This window comes from Rosa rugosa, chromosome 3, assembly GCF_958449725.1.
Source record: "Rosa rugosa chromosome 3, drRosRugo1.1, whole genome shotgun sequence".
NCBI classification, from domain to species: Eukaryota; Viridiplantae; Streptophyta; class Magnoliopsida; order Rosales; family Rosaceae; genus Rosa; species Rosa rugosa.
Genome location: NC_084822.1, coordinates 47,800,525 through 47,817,305, shown reverse-complemented (window position 1 = coordinate 47,817,305; position 16,781 = coordinate 47,800,525). Strand labels below are relative to the sequence as shown.

At 37.5% G+C, this 16,781-nt stretch overlaps 4 protein-coding genes across 5 annotated transcripts; 3 read left to right on the top strand and 1 right to left on the bottom strand.

Annotated features, from left to right (window-relative positions):
• The first annotated feature begins 1,911 nt into the window (after positions 1 to 1,911).
• LOC133738622 (ethylene-responsive transcription factor ERF014) lies at positions 1,912 to 3,165 on the top strand. Its single transcript, XM_062166197.1, has one exon. The coding sequence runs from the start codon at positions 2,089 to 2,091 to the stop codon at positions 2,794 to 2,796; it is 708 nt and encodes a 235-aa protein (XP_062022181.1). The 5' UTR covers positions 1,912 to 2,088; the 3' UTR covers positions 2,797 to 3,165.
• Positions 3,166 to 6,212: 3,047 nt separating this feature from the next.
• Positions 6,213 to 7,838, top strand: LOC133741332 (peroxidase 27-like). Its single transcript, XM_062169257.1, has 4 exons — positions 6,213 to 6,517; positions 6,675 to 6,866; positions 6,995 to 7,160; positions 7,329 to 7,838. The coding sequence occupies exons 1-4, from the start codon at positions 6,299 to 6,301 to the stop codon at positions 7,736 to 7,738; spliced, it is 987 nt and encodes a 328-aa protein (XP_062025241.1). The 5' UTR covers positions 6,213 to 6,298; the 3' UTR covers positions 7,739 to 7,838.
• An 852-nt stretch (positions 7,839 to 8,690) lies between these two features.
• On the top strand, positions 8,691 to 12,614 carry LOC133740729 (uncharacterized). Of its 2 annotated transcripts, none has more exons than XM_062168672.1 (12): positions 8,691 to 8,847; positions 9,166 to 9,225; positions 9,301 to 9,354; positions 9,490 to 9,550; positions 9,841 to 9,917; positions 10,108 to 10,157; positions 10,500 to 10,582; positions 11,025 to 11,095; positions 11,171 to 11,321; positions 11,877 to 11,998; positions 12,079 to 12,177; positions 12,350 to 12,614. In XM_062168672.1, exons 1-12 carry the CDS (start codon positions 8,809 to 8,811, stop codon positions 12,419 to 12,421), a joined length of 939 nt encoding a protein of 312 aa, XP_062024656.1. In that variant the 5' UTR covers positions 8,691 to 8,808; the 3' UTR covers positions 12,422 to 12,614. The 2 variants fall into 2 exon arrangements, with proteins under 2 accessions (XP_062024656.1, XP_062024655.1); XM_062168671.1 differs by having other exon boundaries at positions 8,692 to 8,847; positions 11,171 to 11,327.
• A 66-nt stretch (positions 12,615 to 12,680) lies between these two features.
• LOC133740728 (E3 ubiquitin-protein ligase RZF1) lies at positions 12,681 to 14,737 on the bottom strand. Its single transcript, XM_062168670.1, has 3 exons — positions 13,559 to 14,737; positions 12,891 to 12,991; positions 12,681 to 12,799 (listed from the first exon to the last, which is right to left on the bottom strand). Exons 1-2 carry the CDS (start codon positions 14,529 to 14,531, stop codon positions 12,957 to 12,959), a joined length of 1,008 nt encoding a protein of 335 aa, XP_062024654.1. The 5' UTR covers positions 14,532 to 14,737; the 3' UTR covers positions 12,681 to 12,799; positions 12,891 to 12,956.
• Positions 14,738 to 16,781: the final 2,044 nt, after the last annotated feature.

The following is a 16,781-nucleotide window of genomic DNA, read 5'->3' as shown; positions in this document are numbered from 1 at the left end:
AATTGAACTAAGTTACAATATTGACAACAATTTGTTCACAAATAAGTAAAAATATTGCAGGTGGAGTAATTACCTATAATAGAATTAAAATTATTTAAAAAAATGACTCTCCTTACGACCTTATCACAATGACAACAAATTTATTTTTGTATCTGTAAATGTATGTATGAAATACAAGTAGGTACCACAAAAATTGTCAGTTCACATTACTATTTATCTCTACCTTAATATATATTTAGGTATTGACCCTCACTTCTTAGTCCTTAGTCCTTGGTCCTTACACTCAAAGTCTCAAAATGGGTATTTATATTACTCTATAGTCTACATTGACATTGCTACTACAACATGAAAAGGGTTTTCACAAGATGGCATTGTCGGTATACTCGACCATGGCGGCAGCTATGCTAGATATTAAGCTGTTAAAACAATCTCTGCATGTTACATCACTTGGTCTCAGCCCTTTCAAAGTAGCTTTCTTAGTCTAAAGTGAAAAATAAAACTAGGGTCCAACCGTCCAACTTTGTTTCAAGAAAAGAGCGTGTTTCCTACATCATCGATCACTCCATGCCATGCACCATGCACCATGCAATGCATGTTCGTCTTTCTGTGCTGGCATTTTGCTCCAAAGTGAAAAAAGACGAAGAGAATCCATCAGTCCCACATCGAACTTAAGAAGCCAACAGCTAGAGCTAAAGTCAAGACACGCAGGCGTAAGCATCCCAAGATTTCCCATCACACAGTTGCGACTTTAGCATCATTTAATTTCAATTGCACTTGAACTTGTACGAAAGAGAGAGGGAGAGAGTGCCCACCACCCGTTTGATGATTTGCCTGAGAGCGAAAGAAGAAGAAGAAGAAGATGAGACGCGGTTTTAGAGCTGCGAGACAGACAATGTCCAGCTGTGAGTATATTTTGGCTTACTGTAGTAGAATGCGCGTTAATTTTGAGTTTTGTGTTTATGAAAATTAATATATATAATCTATTTCTTTTGTTTTGGTTTGGTTTGGTTTGGTTTGTGAAAAAGCTTTATCAAGCTAAGCTAGCATGCATTACCCTGCAGATCCTGGAAGTTGCCTTATGTCTCTCTCAGTGATCTCTACTCCTATGAATTATTGTCGCATCAATTTCATAAGCAATAACATCACTGTTTTAACGAATATGATGGGACAAAATAGATATGAAAAAAATATGTAACATGGAGGCAAAGTTGCATTGTGTTGTCACAAGGCAAAACCCTCTTTTTTTTGGTTAATAATGTAGCATTGTGTTGGGTGTCAACTGGGGAGGGTTGGCTTCGGTGACTTGTTGTCTCAGTCAAAAACTCAGGAACATTAGTTAGTAATAATTTACTTTGATAACTTTCCATGCTGGTCTCTGATTGGAGCCATATAGATCCCATGTTGAAATATTCGGTTGACAATCAAAAAGAATTACACTTTTGAGTCGATTGCTTGTTACTTTCAGTTATGCAACTGTCACCCAATTGAAAAGGTAATCCAAGTGTCTTCATACAGAATACAGAATGTAGTTAAGGAATTGCAGTTTTAGATGGAAGAGGGTTAGTAATTTGTTAGCTTAATATACATCATTGATCGATTGTTGAACAATATAAGATTTTGAAATTAGTAGTTATTTTATTTTATACATCATAGAAAATTTGCAGATTAATAATCAAGTATTTTGATTATACCTGTGATAGGACAGGAAAGTAAATTTAAGGATATTCATCTTCTTGTTTATATAAAATTTCTATCTATTTTGCAAACTTTAAAATATCTGTCATGCACCCAATTTAATAGTCATTAAGTTGCTTTCATAGCCATACTGTTTTTTATTGATCGACTAGAGTACTAGAGAGATCTGCTGGCTAGCTGTGTTTAGCTCAACACCTCTATAAATAGCAACTCGTTCTCCATCACATTGAGTTCCAAATCTCATTCATTTCATCACTTGCACACCAGAACTACCAGAGAAGTTACCTACCTAGAGATCAAAGACACACAACCAGTCACTACCCTTCAAGGCTTCAGCAGCAATCAACACCACCCCTTGTTCATCAGAGCATACTATCATCTCCTTCATTAGCTATGGTGAAGACAGAGCAGAGGATTCAGCTGGCTTCTGAGACCTCATTGAAACCATTAGTGCCTTCGTCGAAAACAACATCGAGGGACGACAAGAAGAAGAAGTACAAGGGTGTGAGGATGAGGAGCTGGGGCTCATGGGTTTCGGAGATTAGAGCCCCAAACCAGAAAACAAGAATATGGCTAGGCTCATACTCAACAGCGGAAGCAGCAGCCAGAGCCTATGATGCCGCTCTCTTGTGCCTCAAAGGCTCCTCAGCCAATCTCAACTTCCCAATCAGTGCCTCCTCACAGTTTGTTCCTCATGAAAATACTATCATGTCCCCTAAGTCCATTCAGAGAGTAGCTGCAGCTGCTGCTAATAGCTTCAATCATGAAAATGCCACCACCATCACAGCCTCATCTCCACCATCACCGCCTCCTAATGATCTCTCTTCTTCATCTTCATCACTGGTCTCATCCCCATCAATGTCATCATCCTCACCGTCGATTAATCTCGTTGACGATGACATGTCCTCGCTGATGGGCTCATTTGGGTCCTATACTCCTACTACTTATGATCATAATCCACAGGCGGACTATGATGTACCAATCTGCACCATGGAATCATGGAACAACTTTGATGATTTATTCACTGGTGCCTTGTTGGATCCACCTATGAATTATGACTTCTATGAAGAAAGCGATATTCGCTTGTGGAGCTTCTGCTGAGACAAATCATCAACACTTGGCCTGCAGATAGTAGCAGCACCATGATCATACTATTTTAATCCAATTCATATTCATTCAATCATCTTCAGAAAATTGCTTGAAGATATTACTGACAGTGACCCAAATTCTTTTACATTCCATATGATAGGTGAAGAAATTTACATTGAGATGAAGAGACATCTTTTTGGACTCTATCTCATGTAAGTTTCTAGTATTATCTCATGTAAGTTTCTAGTATTATCTCATGTAAGTTTCTAGTATTATTGATATGTATTGTTAAATGCAAAAGTGTGTAATATTATGCAATGTTATTAATATATGGTCTTAGATTGTAATTGAATAAGAGAAATGGGGAAATTTTTTCAACAATTTCATCTTACGTCCCATGTTATGTATGGCTATTGTCTCATGTGAAGAGTCTGAGACTCTCACTTATTGTGTATGGGGGAGGTGTCAGAGATGCCTATCTCACTTGGAAGTTGGAACAGAGACCAGGAGGAACATGAGGAGAGTTGTGGAAACTTGAAACCCTCTGAATTTGTTTTCATCTCAAGGAACAATTTTCCTCAGTTTTTAATTTTTCTTCGTTGGGAAAATCAATTTAATGAAAGAGAGAACAACAGAGACTTGCATTAGACCCAATCAGGTTAAGGTTAGTAGGATTTACACCAGTTGCACCTGCAAGAGGTCTTGTAGTTTCCTTGTGTAGCTCAGGCCTCATTTGGTACTAGAGACCAGTGAATTAAAAAGAAAGTCTCTTCCTATAATAGGCAAGCACAAATCTGGAAAAGGGAAACTCATGTGAAGGCAAAAAAAAAAAAAAAAAACCCTAATATCTGAATCTTAAATGTTATTTTACAACATTCAGATGGATCGTTTTATCATATTATTTAAAGATGTAGTTCAAATTGATATTCTCACATGGTATATCTCAATGGAATAAAAAGAACATTACTCATCAAAAATGATATATGCCTTTGCTTTTGTTTTTTGTGTCAAATAAAAAGAAACGATATGTCTAATCATGTACTTTTTTACAGTAGAATCAATGAATTTGACAGTTTGGAGCAAGCATTTGAATCTGGTCAAGTGTTTGCAGAACTTGTTCAAGCCAAGAATGCACATGATCTGTCCTCAAAGGAGCAGTGGCTGAGAGCATGGCATGGGGTCCCATTCTCATTTGTTTCCCTTTCCCTTACAGTTTACACTGTATTTGGTCTTCTTCTTCACCCATTCTCCATGGGCCATTCTCAGGAAACCTATGTGTTTTGGTTAAGGACCTCCTTTATTGAGAAATATGGGCAGTTTGGGCCCTCAGAAGAGCCAACATAGGATTACCCTTCAAGGTACTCAATTTTATTAATTTTTGAGCACATGACCCAGTGATGACACCCCTAAATGACAATTCTCTAAATTACTACAATTGAAGACACAGCATGTGAACTCAGCTCAAAGGGTTCAATTAATCCCAAATTTCCATGTTCCTATAATCTATATTATTGCCTAAATGTTGTTGATATTACTAAGGTTTAATGTTTAGTGAGCAAGTTTTGTTGTATTTGGTATTGTATCCCTTTGGAACTATGCTAATGGGTTATTATAATGATTAATCATGGTTTGGAATTCAAAGACAAGGACTATTGGAATAACATTATAAATTTGGTGGGATTGATTTGTTTGATTATATGTGGGTTCTATTGTTTGGTTTTCAAAGAAAAAAGGGAATTCTTTTTTGGTTTGCTGATTGGCTTTAACAACTCTGATATAATGGTATTGAGTTGAGGGTGATGCACTGATTCTCAATACATATGTAGATCACTCAGATGCATGTTGAGTTGATCAGATATTCAGATCCAACACTGGCCATGAGCTCAATGATTTAGGTTTGGTCTCATTAGGACAAAATTAAGGCAGATTGATGATTGTTGCAACAATCTCTTATTATAATGAGATGAATTAAGCTTATATATGTACTTATATTTTAAATTTAGATTTGGGTCTCAGTTATTTTGAGTGCTTGATTCTCCTTTCTATGTTTGGATATTCACTATCTAAGATAATTTTTGAGTGACTAGGTCAGGAGATGTTTGTGTATAATTATTTTCTTTACATGAATAAAACAACTCATGAATAAGACGAGAATTTTTGACTCACGACGATAATGCGATTCAAAGGAAATACAAAACCGGGTTCGAGCCAATTTCGAAAATGAGGTTGCTCGATAAACTGGGCTGCAAATTGAATTGGTCATGGACCTCGTGGTTTTATTGTTCTTCTGTACAGAAGCCCAACTGAGCTGCAGTATATAAAATCTGGGGAGAAACTGTCAACCTCCATCTACTTCATTCTTTCATGGATTGAAAGCACAGTATGTCAACCATGCTCACATGGCTGACGAGTAACAACTAGGTTTGGATAACACAGCTCATTAACGCGTTAATAATCTCCAGCTCATAATTATTGAACTTCACTAAAGTCCTAAACACCCATTAATAAAAAGACTACTAGGCTTCTAGCTAGCTGCAAACAACCTTAGAGGCCTCAAGTAACCCTAATAAATTTGACTTCAGTATTAGGCTGTAATCGAGATTAAGTTCTGACTTTGGGGAATTCAAACCTTTTTCGTGATCGATCAGCTTCAACTAACTAACTAGGAAGACTCTTTCGGTTTTAGTATTCATGGAGTGACTTTGAAGTGATCGATTACATACAGCTTGTCGAGGAAAATAGGAAAATCTATATATGAAGACTTGAGCTGTTTGACGACTCAAAAGATCAGTGTTTGACCATGGCATGCTCCAGCTTAATTGCATTGTATGATTTGCAGCTAGCTCCTTCTCCTACTCCATCTTCATTCCTGTTAAATTTCCAAAAGTTGACTTGAACCGCGGTGTTTATCCGTTGAGGTTCAGGCAATCTGTTTGATAAAATCTAAACTAAACTCATAGCTAGATTAAGACATATAAATGTTTAACAAGTCAGCCTAATTCCTAATTAACCAGACAAGATGTTTGACCAGCCAAACATCAGTGCCATCTTACATGTATAAATGCACACAAGCTCAATCTTAAAGCTAGCGTAATCACGAATCGAGGAACTCATTAAATATCAAATATGCCATCAACTTCTCTGTCACACAACACCCGCTTTCATGCAGACTGATGAAGTTGGTGGAGCTTGTGTATAAGATTTTACAATGCATGCAAGTAGCTAGGTTCCTAATTTTACTAATGCTAGCATTTTGAATTCGGGTTATTTAATTAGGTTGGACTTGATCAATGGAAATTATATAAGTTATCTATTGCTTAATTGCATGGAAGGTGATGCACTGATGCCATCAAGCCAAATCTAGTATAAAAGGATCACCCTGTGCTAGAAACTATACAAGTACATCCAATAGCTATCTTCTTTAGCGATTCACCAAAAAAAAAAAAAAAAAGCTATCTTCTTTAGTGAAAGGAAGTACTGCACTAGTTTGGCTCTCTCAATTGAGATTCTGAAAATGAAAACCAATAACATCAATTTGATCTTATTGGTCTGTATAGTTGTTTGCATTAATCTAGGGGGTTGCTTAGGTGGTAGCCTGAGGAAAGGTTTCTACAAAAGAACATGTCCTCTAGCAGAGCAGATTGTCAAGAACGCCACGTGGAACCACGTCTCCGCCAATCCCAACTTGCCAGCAAAGTTGCTGAGGATGCATTTCCATGACTGTTTTGTAAGGGTATGCCATCTAAATACTAATAATTGAACTTGCATGAATGTTGTTATGAAATAATACGTCTAGTGTGTGTGTGTGTGTGTGTTATATGATCAAATTTTTGAGTTGAATAGTTGATTACTATCTAGAATTATAATGGTTTTTCGGTCGGTTTCTGCAGGGATGCGAGGCCTCGGTTTTGTTGAGCTCTTCAGCAAATAACACTGCAGAGAGGGATTCGTTCCCAAACTCTTCTTTGGAGGGTTTTGATGTTATTGATGATATAAAAGAACAGTTGGAGAAGGCATGCCCAGGAGTTGTATCTTGTGCTGATATTCTTGCGTTGGCGACTAGGGATTCTATGTCATTCCAAGTAGGTGCATTGAACAAGTGCAGTACTAGCTAGCAGCTAGGCGCGCTCAGTAATAACTAATTTCAGTGATACCTCTATATATTTCTCGACTCTAATTACTCTAATTATGTGTCATACATAATATTCAGTTCAAGAAATCACTATGGGATGTTCTTACCGGTAGACGAGATGGCACTGTTTCAATAGCAAATGAGGTCTTACGTAACCTTCCAGCTCCTTTCTTCAACTTCACTCAACTCAAACAAAGTTTTGCAAATAGAGGTCTCACTGTGCAAGATCTTGTGGTACTGTCAGGTAATATATACAAATAGCTAGATCCAGCCCATATGTTTTGTTTGATTATTAACTCGGATTGAACTTATGTATAAATATGTAGTATTGATTCACAGTATGACAATATAACATGTCAGTATCTGTAAGTATAAATTACATATAACATGTATAAATATGTTACAAATGTAGGTGGACACAGCATTGGTGTTGGGCATTGCAATTTATTCAGCAACCGGCTCTACAACTTCACCGGAAAAGGAGATCAAGACCCGTCTTTGGACTCCACATATGCTGCCTTGTTGAAGACCCAATGCCAAGGCCCTCGTGACACAACCACTGCTGTAGAACTAGACCCTGGAAGCTTTCAAAAGTTTGACAATCACTACTACACAAACCTTAAGCAGAATAAGGGTCTCTTCCAATCCGACGCTGCTCTTTTAACAAACAAAGTGTCAAACAATGCTGTTCAGAAATTGCTCAAGGCAAATGATTTCTTCACGGAGTTTGGTCAGTCTATGAAGAGGATGGGAGCAATTGGGGTCCTTACGGGCACATCTGGGCAGATTAGGAAGCAGTGTGGGGTTGTAAATTCAAACTAATATTTAATAGTATTGTTGGGGAGTCTTCTTAATTAATCATTGGTTTATAATAATTAATAGTCTGCCTGTTCTTCATAGGGAAACCTATACAGATCTGTGAATTAAACTATGTGAACGATTGAAACTAATGAATGAAATTGTATTCGATCAGTTTTAAGTAAAATATCTTCTAGTCAGAAACTTTGTTGGGTTTGATTGGTGTTCATGACAAAATTGGCCCTAGCCATCATCCTCTGTTCCGATCCTTATAATGAGCTACGCATATGCTTGTCAAGAAAATTTTCAAAACACACCCCTACATTTACAAAGTGGTTTTATAACTGTTTTTGTAAGAGATCCATTTTGTAAGGTTATCCATGCAAAATAAAGGGCATATCATCATAATTATTGCTCATATATGTTTACACAATTGGACTGAAACGTACATAAGTGGCATTAAAATTTAAAATTCTATGACTTTTTTTTAGAGAAATAATAAGGTCTTTATTAAATAAAACTCAATAAAAAATTACAATCATTCAACAAAGCCTCACTAATGAAATCAGGAGGGATATTCTCCCATGAACGAGAAATCCTAGAGATTGAAGCTAACATAGCTAAATTATGAGCTACATCATTAGCTTGACGTAGCTAAATGATGGAATATATATAGAACAAAAAATCATAACGAGTCCCACAAAATTTTTCAATGACTAGTCATTCTATGACAAATTAATGTCATAAACCAAATAAAATGGTACTGGGCATGTTTTGTTTTGAAATGAAAAAATTTATTTTCCTTTTGAATATGCTAGATTCTTTTTTTGATATTCTACTTCAAGACTTTAGGAATCGACGGAATATATATTTGGAGTTTTACCAAGGAATTATTTATCGGCAGAGTGTGCAAGAATCCTAGGGACGAATGGCTAAGTGGGCTTATTGTATTGGCTTTATCGGGCCTAAATTCTATGAATCGACCCGACAAACCACAACCCGATTACATTTAGCTTCCCTCTGCCTCTGCGTCTCACCGCCGTCCTCCGTAAGTAACCCTTTCACTATTTGCCTTCCGCTCTGCAAAACCAAACATGGGTCTTTCCAAGGAACAGTTGCTTGCCCGCTTAAAGGTCTTACCTTCTCTCTTTCTCGTGTTTCATTCAGTGTATTTCTGTGTATATCGAACTGAGCTATTATAAATTTGATCTGGGAATTCTTTGTTTGTGCTAGAATTTCATTATTTTGAGCTCAATTAGAAGACTCAATGTCCTTGATGCTTGGTCTTTTGATAACTATAGATTGAATGATGATAAATGAATCCATAGCTCGCAAGACTCTGTATTTTAACTTTTTGTTGCTCCAGTGTCTTCAATTTTGAGAATCTAGAATTTTCAACAGATGCATCTGTGTAGTTTCCCAGAACTAACCTATACTGCTGGTTTTATCAGGAGCTTCACATTGATTTTTCCCAGTATGATCATCCTGTTGTTTTGACAGTTGAGGCTCAGGTAAAGACATTTTTTTTTTTTTTTTTTGATATGTTTTGATAATCTGAGGCAAGAATGTAATTTTTTTTCGATCAGGCAAAATATGTTGGACATCTGGGAGGTGGACTCAGTAAAAATTTGTTCTTGAAGGTATGGCATTCCAACTTTTTGTTAAACAGCATTCGCATTGCATAGTAGTTCATTTCGCAGTTTCTGTTTTCCTACATTGTGCACACCGTGGCTTAGTACCTCCTGTTTTTTTTTATTTTTTATTTATAAATGCAGGATAAGAAGAGTAGGTTCTATATTGTTTCCGCTTTGGCAGATACTAAAGTAGATCTGAAAGGTATGCAAGTCTTCCTAATTTGAATCATTCTTTAATGTAACGTGTAGTTTTTGAAATCCATCTGTCATAGAATTGCTTAAAATGATAATTTACCAATGAGAAGATTTTGTTACGAAAATAAGAACATGAGATTTTGGCCAAAAACCGTGTGCTATAGTCCCCACAGTTCTGGGTGGAAATCATGGTTTTGGACAATTTTTTTATTTTTTTTTTGGGAGAAAGTTCTGAAGTCAGTTTCTGCATGGGCATGGCTGTTAATGATCTTTATTTGTTACTTGAAATCTGAGCAGTTCTATCTGTGAGGCTTGGTTTGGGAAAAGGTGGCTTGAGAATGGCTCCTGAAGAAGCACTGGGAGAAATACTTCAGGTTGGCATATGCTAAGATTCACTTTGCTGTTTAACTGTCAATTCAAACAAACCGAGAAGGGTATTCAAGTACATCTTTTCAATAAACAAAAGAAATTATGCTTTGAAAATTGTCATAAGTATATTATGTATATATGTGTGCATCTTTGTAATTTTCTTTCTGATGCTGTATCTTGCATTTTATTTGCCAGGTCCCATTGGGTTGTGTTACTCCTTTATCACTGGTGAACGAATCTGCATGGTATTTGTCTTTCATTTTCATTAAGATATTCAAATAACTTGTTTCTCTTCATGATTCTCCATCCATGCGTTGGTACTTTTGGCTGTGAACTTAAAGTAATGTATCTTTTCTCTTGCAACCAATTCTTATTACCATGTGATTGATGCCACTTTCCCTACGTGACAATCCAATATACATTCAACCACTTACCGATTAAAATTCATAACTTTGACATGGTTTTGATTTTATACTTGATTTAAGTGGTGAAACAGCTATCTTTCCAGCTGAGTTCATGATAATGATGCTGGCCATGATATAGTTTAGAATTCTCTTATGGTTTTGTCGTTTGTCTCTTTCTTGTAGCAATGTCTCTCTGCTGTTGGATCAAAAATTTAAAAGTCAGGAGTTTTGCTTCTTCCACCCATTATCGAATGACATGTCAATCTGTAAGTAATATGGGTTTCGATGAATGGAAATGATGTATTCAAGAGTCCTATAATCTATGTTCTGTGTGTACTTAAAATCTGTTGAAATTTTATAGTTTTGGTTATCGTACTGTAGCCTTGACAACAAAATAGTGTTTATTGCTGGTAATTACGGAACCACTACTTCCAGTTTTCTAGGCAAGGAACACTACTTTTAATTGCCTGAACTTTAAAGTCTTTTGTGATGCCACTATGCCTTAACATGATCCTTTATTATTTCTGTTCATTTGTGAAAGAAAATTGCATTGTCAATAATTTTGCAATCTTCTGGTATCATCAGTTCGAACTTCCACATCTTATCTTACAAAATGTTATTTGTCAGGCTACTGCAATTATGAATTCTTGATGTTATTTTACTTTGATAAGTTTAATGCTGATCCATTATATATATTTCTGTTCCCAGCACTAACCACCAATGGTCTCGACAAGTTTCTTAAGTCAATTAAGAGAGACCCCTCATATGTTGACTTGGAGGTAATTAGAATACAGTTTCCAGTATTCAGTAATGAATATTACATCGTTCCATCTAACATAATTGTTCTGTTGCAGGCTAACCCATCAGTTGGGAAGGACCAACCTCCTGATCTTGCATCTCTTGTTCCGTCTAGTTCCGTAGTATTGCCAGATCCCCCGGAAACAGCAGCTTCCTCGAAAGGTCGCATAGAAAATACAGTTTCTGTGGGTAACAAGTCCACAAAAAGTACAGGTACTATCATGTGTAGATGAGATTCTTTGTTGATATATAGAATGAGTGTCGACAAGCAAAATCAATTCTCCATAGCAGCAGTGGCAGAGTCTTAGGTTCAGATTTTATGTAAGCGAAAAAAGAAAAGAGCGCCAAATTCTTTTTGAGAGGTCAAAGTTTACTATGTAAACAGAATTAGAAGTATGTTAAAATGCTCTTTTATGTCCATGTAAGTCAAGAGATTTAATTGAATCGAACTCAACTTGTTATAGTAATTTACTGCATCCTTTACGTTTCAGCTAGAATTTATTCTGTGAGTCTTTGGTCTAGAGATTTCTATCTCGATATCTGTTCCATTTTATTGACTTGTGTGTTGTTTTTCTAGTATATTTAACTACTGATAAGAACTTTACTATTTGATGTCTCAATACTCGTATAAGTATAGTTTTGATTTTATTCTACTTCCTTTGTGATAAAATTAGACTTTCTTCTTTGGGAGTGTGGGTGTGTAATGAAAGACTTCCATGTATTGTTATTGATGTTAACCAGTCAAATTCTTTCATGATGCAGTGAGCACTTCTAAGCCATCCATTAATGCTAAAAAAACCCAGGATAAACCAGCCAACATAACAGATGTTGGAAAAATGGTTGATGACTTACTGGATTCAACATCTTCGCTAGTGCTGAAAGAGGTTAGAAGAATACTATGCTTTTCTCCATTTTCAACTTTAGCAGTTTTATATGATGTGCTCACCAGAATCAAGTCATACAGATTACGGAGGAGAATATTAAGGAACATGGAGAAGAGCTTGGAGAATTGTTATCAAAGAAAATTAAAAATCAATTAGCTGCAGAATTGCACAACACGATTGTAAGTATTTTGCTTTGATGGTGGAATGCTTTATTTTGAGTAATTTATTATTTATATTAAATATAGTATTAGTGTGTCATAGCAGCTTTGTAGTGCACATTATTAGTGTACAACTGTTGAGAAGATTTTAAACGATTGTTAGTATTCAGACATGTTGTCATTTTTATTGCAGATGATATTCAAAAACACTGCATACACAGAAGGATTCCACGCTGGGATGCACTGTCATCCAAAGCGTTCTTAGTTCTTACTGATGTCTTCTTTCCTTCCTATCTCCCTGAAGACGTAGTGCAGAAGCAAACAATCCTTTGCCTTCCGATTGCCAATCCATTTATTGTTATATCCTAACTAAAAGTGTTATCTGACATTGATACAATAGATATAAACTTCTCCGATGCGTCATTTAAGAAACCTTTTAATACTTTTGTTCTTTATGATGGATTAACTGTTCTAAAACATGAATTATGTATACATATATATTGCGTATGTACATCTAATCATGTCTGTAATCAAGTCATTCACTATATTAGGGAATCAGTTACACATTGGCTGGCTTCGGTTATCAGATGTTGATTGGAGTAGAATTTTAGCTGCGATTTGATTTATGCACCAGCTTTTGCTCCTGGAGAAAAGGGTATTATTGGTTATCTGACTGCTCTCTGATGCAGAACTCTAGTTTAGAACTACAGCACTAGCATGGATACGTAATTTACCTGATCAGTGTTGAAGTGATCAATTTCGTGTAACATGATGAACGGTACTGAAGCAACATGTGAGGGCTAAAGAATAGAGCAAGAATGCCACCATGGGTTGACTACACGAAAACATATATTTTCAACTTTAGTATCAAGATTGAAGAGGCCATTATGCAAAACTATGATTGAGAATGCGCAAGACTTAACGACCCTTCCACTTCCGCTCATTTCCTCTATAACGATTTCTAGAAATAACTGTTTATTCTCGCGTTTGTGATCTTTACTAATTACTAGTAAGATCTTTGCCAACACGCCGGCAAAAATGTAAATCAAAAACAAAATTATGATATGCTGACGACCTTTTTGGCCGGCAATTTTGCTTTATAAAGCAAACATTTACGGAAAAACTGTTTGTCAGCCAAGAATAAAGTTCAACACATATTCTGACAGAATTTCCAACTCTCAACTCAAATTGTCTACTTATCTATTGTTTTCTTGCAAGACAAGTTTCCTTTGTATCTCTACCAAACACCTTCACTCACAAGAAACGAACAAGAAGTTAAAAGAACTCATTCATCAAATTAGAGGCACAACACTACAATAATTAGAACAACACACGTACATAATATAATCCACACTTTGATTTCACCAAGTAACTGAATCAAGTAATTGAAATCAACACTAACCAACTCTCGAAGTGTCACCATGATCATCATCATTTCCGCCCTGAACCGGAATCCGGCGATATCTCCTCCGAAACGGCCACAAAGACCCGAGCCGACTCCACCTCATGCCCCGCCGCCCCCTCCTCCCTCCACCGCTGTTCGAACCCTCCGATTCCTCATCAGTCGAAATAGGAATCTCAACCCGGCAAACCGGGCAAGAATTGTGAAGCCTCAGCCACGGCACAATGCATTCATCGTGGTATATATGCTTGCATGGCAGCTCTCTCGCTTCTCCCCCCACCTTAAACTCCTCCATGCAAATAGGACAATTCGGGTCGTTGCTCAAATGGGCCTCGCTAATCTTAACGGTTGGGATTGAGTTGATTGCCGTTTCGGGTACGGGAGGCGGTCCGGGTCGGTCGTTTTGGGTCAGCTCCTCGATGAGCCCCTGGAGCCCCGACCCGAAAAAGTAGTTTCCCGGATCCACTCCACGTGGTACCGGTAAAACCGGGTTTTGATTACCTCTTGATCTGCGAAAGGGTTGAATCGGATCGTCGTCGATGGGTCGTACTATGATCCACGTCCCGGGTCGGTTTCGGGTACCGAGTTCAGGGTGGGTCGGGTCCCCGCGCTCTATGTCATCATCGAAGCTACGGTTTCTTCTACGCCTGGTTGGGCGGGAACGTCGGGTTTCGGGTTCCGATTGGAGTGCTCCGCTATCGAAAAGCCGGATGGACGGGTCGAGCATGAGGGAAAGCGCTTCTAGCAAACGCGCTTCTGGGGTGGATTCGAAGTCTGTGAAGTCGATGAAGCGTCGACTGGGCCTGAATGTGGTGTCCATTTCGAGGAGGAACTGCCCGAAACAGCGCGGGCAGACGACTGGGTCAGGAGTGGAGGCGATCCTGACCTGCCTTTGGCATTGGTAGCACCAGTAGACCTGGTAGATTGGCCTAGCCTCAGAGTTGTTTTCAGGACGAGGAGGACTCAGAGACATGTTTGGAGCTCCTGAAAATGGAAATTTAACTAGCTAGTTTCCGTTTTGGGTTCTACGGACTATTGATATGTATGCATATGAGGAATGGAGATGAAAACAAGAATGGCTTTTGGGGTACACGAAGTAATCCTGCTATCTTTCTTTCTTGCCTGCTTTATTTCTCGGCCATGATCTTCAGGAACAATATTAATTATTGCTTTGGGGAGGTTTTGAGTGTTTCGTTGGAGCGAAGAAAAGGATGAGTGAGCTAGGGTCTCATGCATGCCATGCATGCAAATGAAGTTTCCTATTGCGAGAGTGGATTGATTCTAGCTTCATATATGGAAAATACTGAGTTCAAAGGGAATGGCATGGTGGGAAATAGATTATGCTTGTCGTGTTTTTGCTCAACTTTCTGTCCGAGAGCACAGTAAAAACAGAAACATATATAATTTCTTAAACCTTGTAATCAATTTTTGGTGACCTGGAAAAGAAAATGATTTTTCTGCTCAATTTGAGATTTTATTCAAGTCACTGTTCATTCTTATTTTGTATCAAAATGGACCTCGATCGGCTCACGCTTATATAAGATGACCATCTCTTCACGCACAATCACAATACGTGTACGTAATGGGCCTAAGACCCAAACAAAAACTGTGCAATGGGAAATGGCTAGGAGCCTAGGACAATATACAGAAATACAGTACAATGGCTTAATTAAGATCTACTTCGTTATTCTATATGAATTCGAATCCTATTGTAGATGGACACTATTTAATCCAATATGTACATACTACCACTGAAAATCTCCCAGTGAAGTTGACACATAAGGCCACTTAAAAATTTCATGCCAATAATGCTCCCCGTGAATGTCCAAATCTGCCCGAAATATCCTTACTAACGCCACATAACATGTTCTTACTTGATAGCCTAACCATTTTGGTCAGACCGCCTGACCCAAGTCCTTCTCCTGATCATGGTGAAGAGGTGGTTGCCACATCATTTAAGGTATGTATTTGGTATAATTAAAGGGTCAACAGTATTAAAGTGTCGCGCTTAAATTAATGTTAACCTTTGCTTTAAATATTAGTTACTATCTATCCAACCTTTGGTATAATGATCCAAGTCAGAGGAAGTTAAAAAACTAGATCCAAACAGAGAATGAGAGAAAGGCAGTGTCAAGGATTAAGGTGGTGAGTGTTTGTATGAACTTTTGGCTTCAACTTTAATCAAGTTTACGTGCCATTACAATTTCAGAGTCAAATTTGTTTAGGTGGCGTGAGTGTTTGTATGGGACCGCTGGGAATAGGTTTTGAAATTGGGTACCTTTGCTTTTAGTGTTTCAACTTTGAAGGGCAACTCTGGCTAGCTTCGTATTGGCTATTCGTCCATTGCTGAGTTCATCACATCTCTATATGCCTAATTGACTCTCTCTCTCTCTCTCTCTCTCTCTCTCTCCTGCTTTTCCTTTCTTTCGGTGTATAGGGACAAGTTTCATTTTCCTACTCGTCTTGCTGTCAATCTTTAAATTAAGCTACTGTGACGTCCTTCATCTCTCTTTCAAATATTTTTGGGCTTTTTATTCGGTACAGCATGAAGATGTGGAGAATACGAAAGGTTATACTCCACATCTTTAAATTTGTTACTTGTTAAGTTGAAATTAGTTTCATTAACCCAAAAAATATAAAAACTAATTAAGTTAGGTTATCTCAACAAGGAATATATTAGAGGTCCCATTTGGACGAGGACAAGTATTCCTCCTTTGTATAAAAGAAAACATAAATATCTCTTCTGCTGCGTTGGAGTCAAAACCCTAGACATCCACTTGTCCAGTTGGTGCAGAAGTAGATTTCCTATTGTAAAAAGGAAAGTTTATCGTGCATGAATTCCAATCATATATAACTTCCTTGTCGTACATGAATTCGATTCATATAGAAGGCAGAATGACAAGAACGCTAGCTTCTTCCCCCATATTCATAATTAGTCACTTGGAGAAACTGGAGAAGTACATCAACGTTCATGAATAATATTACCAATATCAACGATCTCCCAGACCTTATATTGGCTGATATTATCTGTCGACTTCCGGCCAAAGGAGGATCTCGTTGTCGACTTCCGACGTCAAACTACTTGTTGAATGCAACCGAAGTCATGGGTTCGAGTAACTATGGGAGTAGGAGTGAAATCCTTTTATCCTCTTTAAAAAAAAAAAAAAACCTTGTGTGCAAACAATGGCGCACTCTAATCTCCAAGCCTTATATCCGCTTTCAA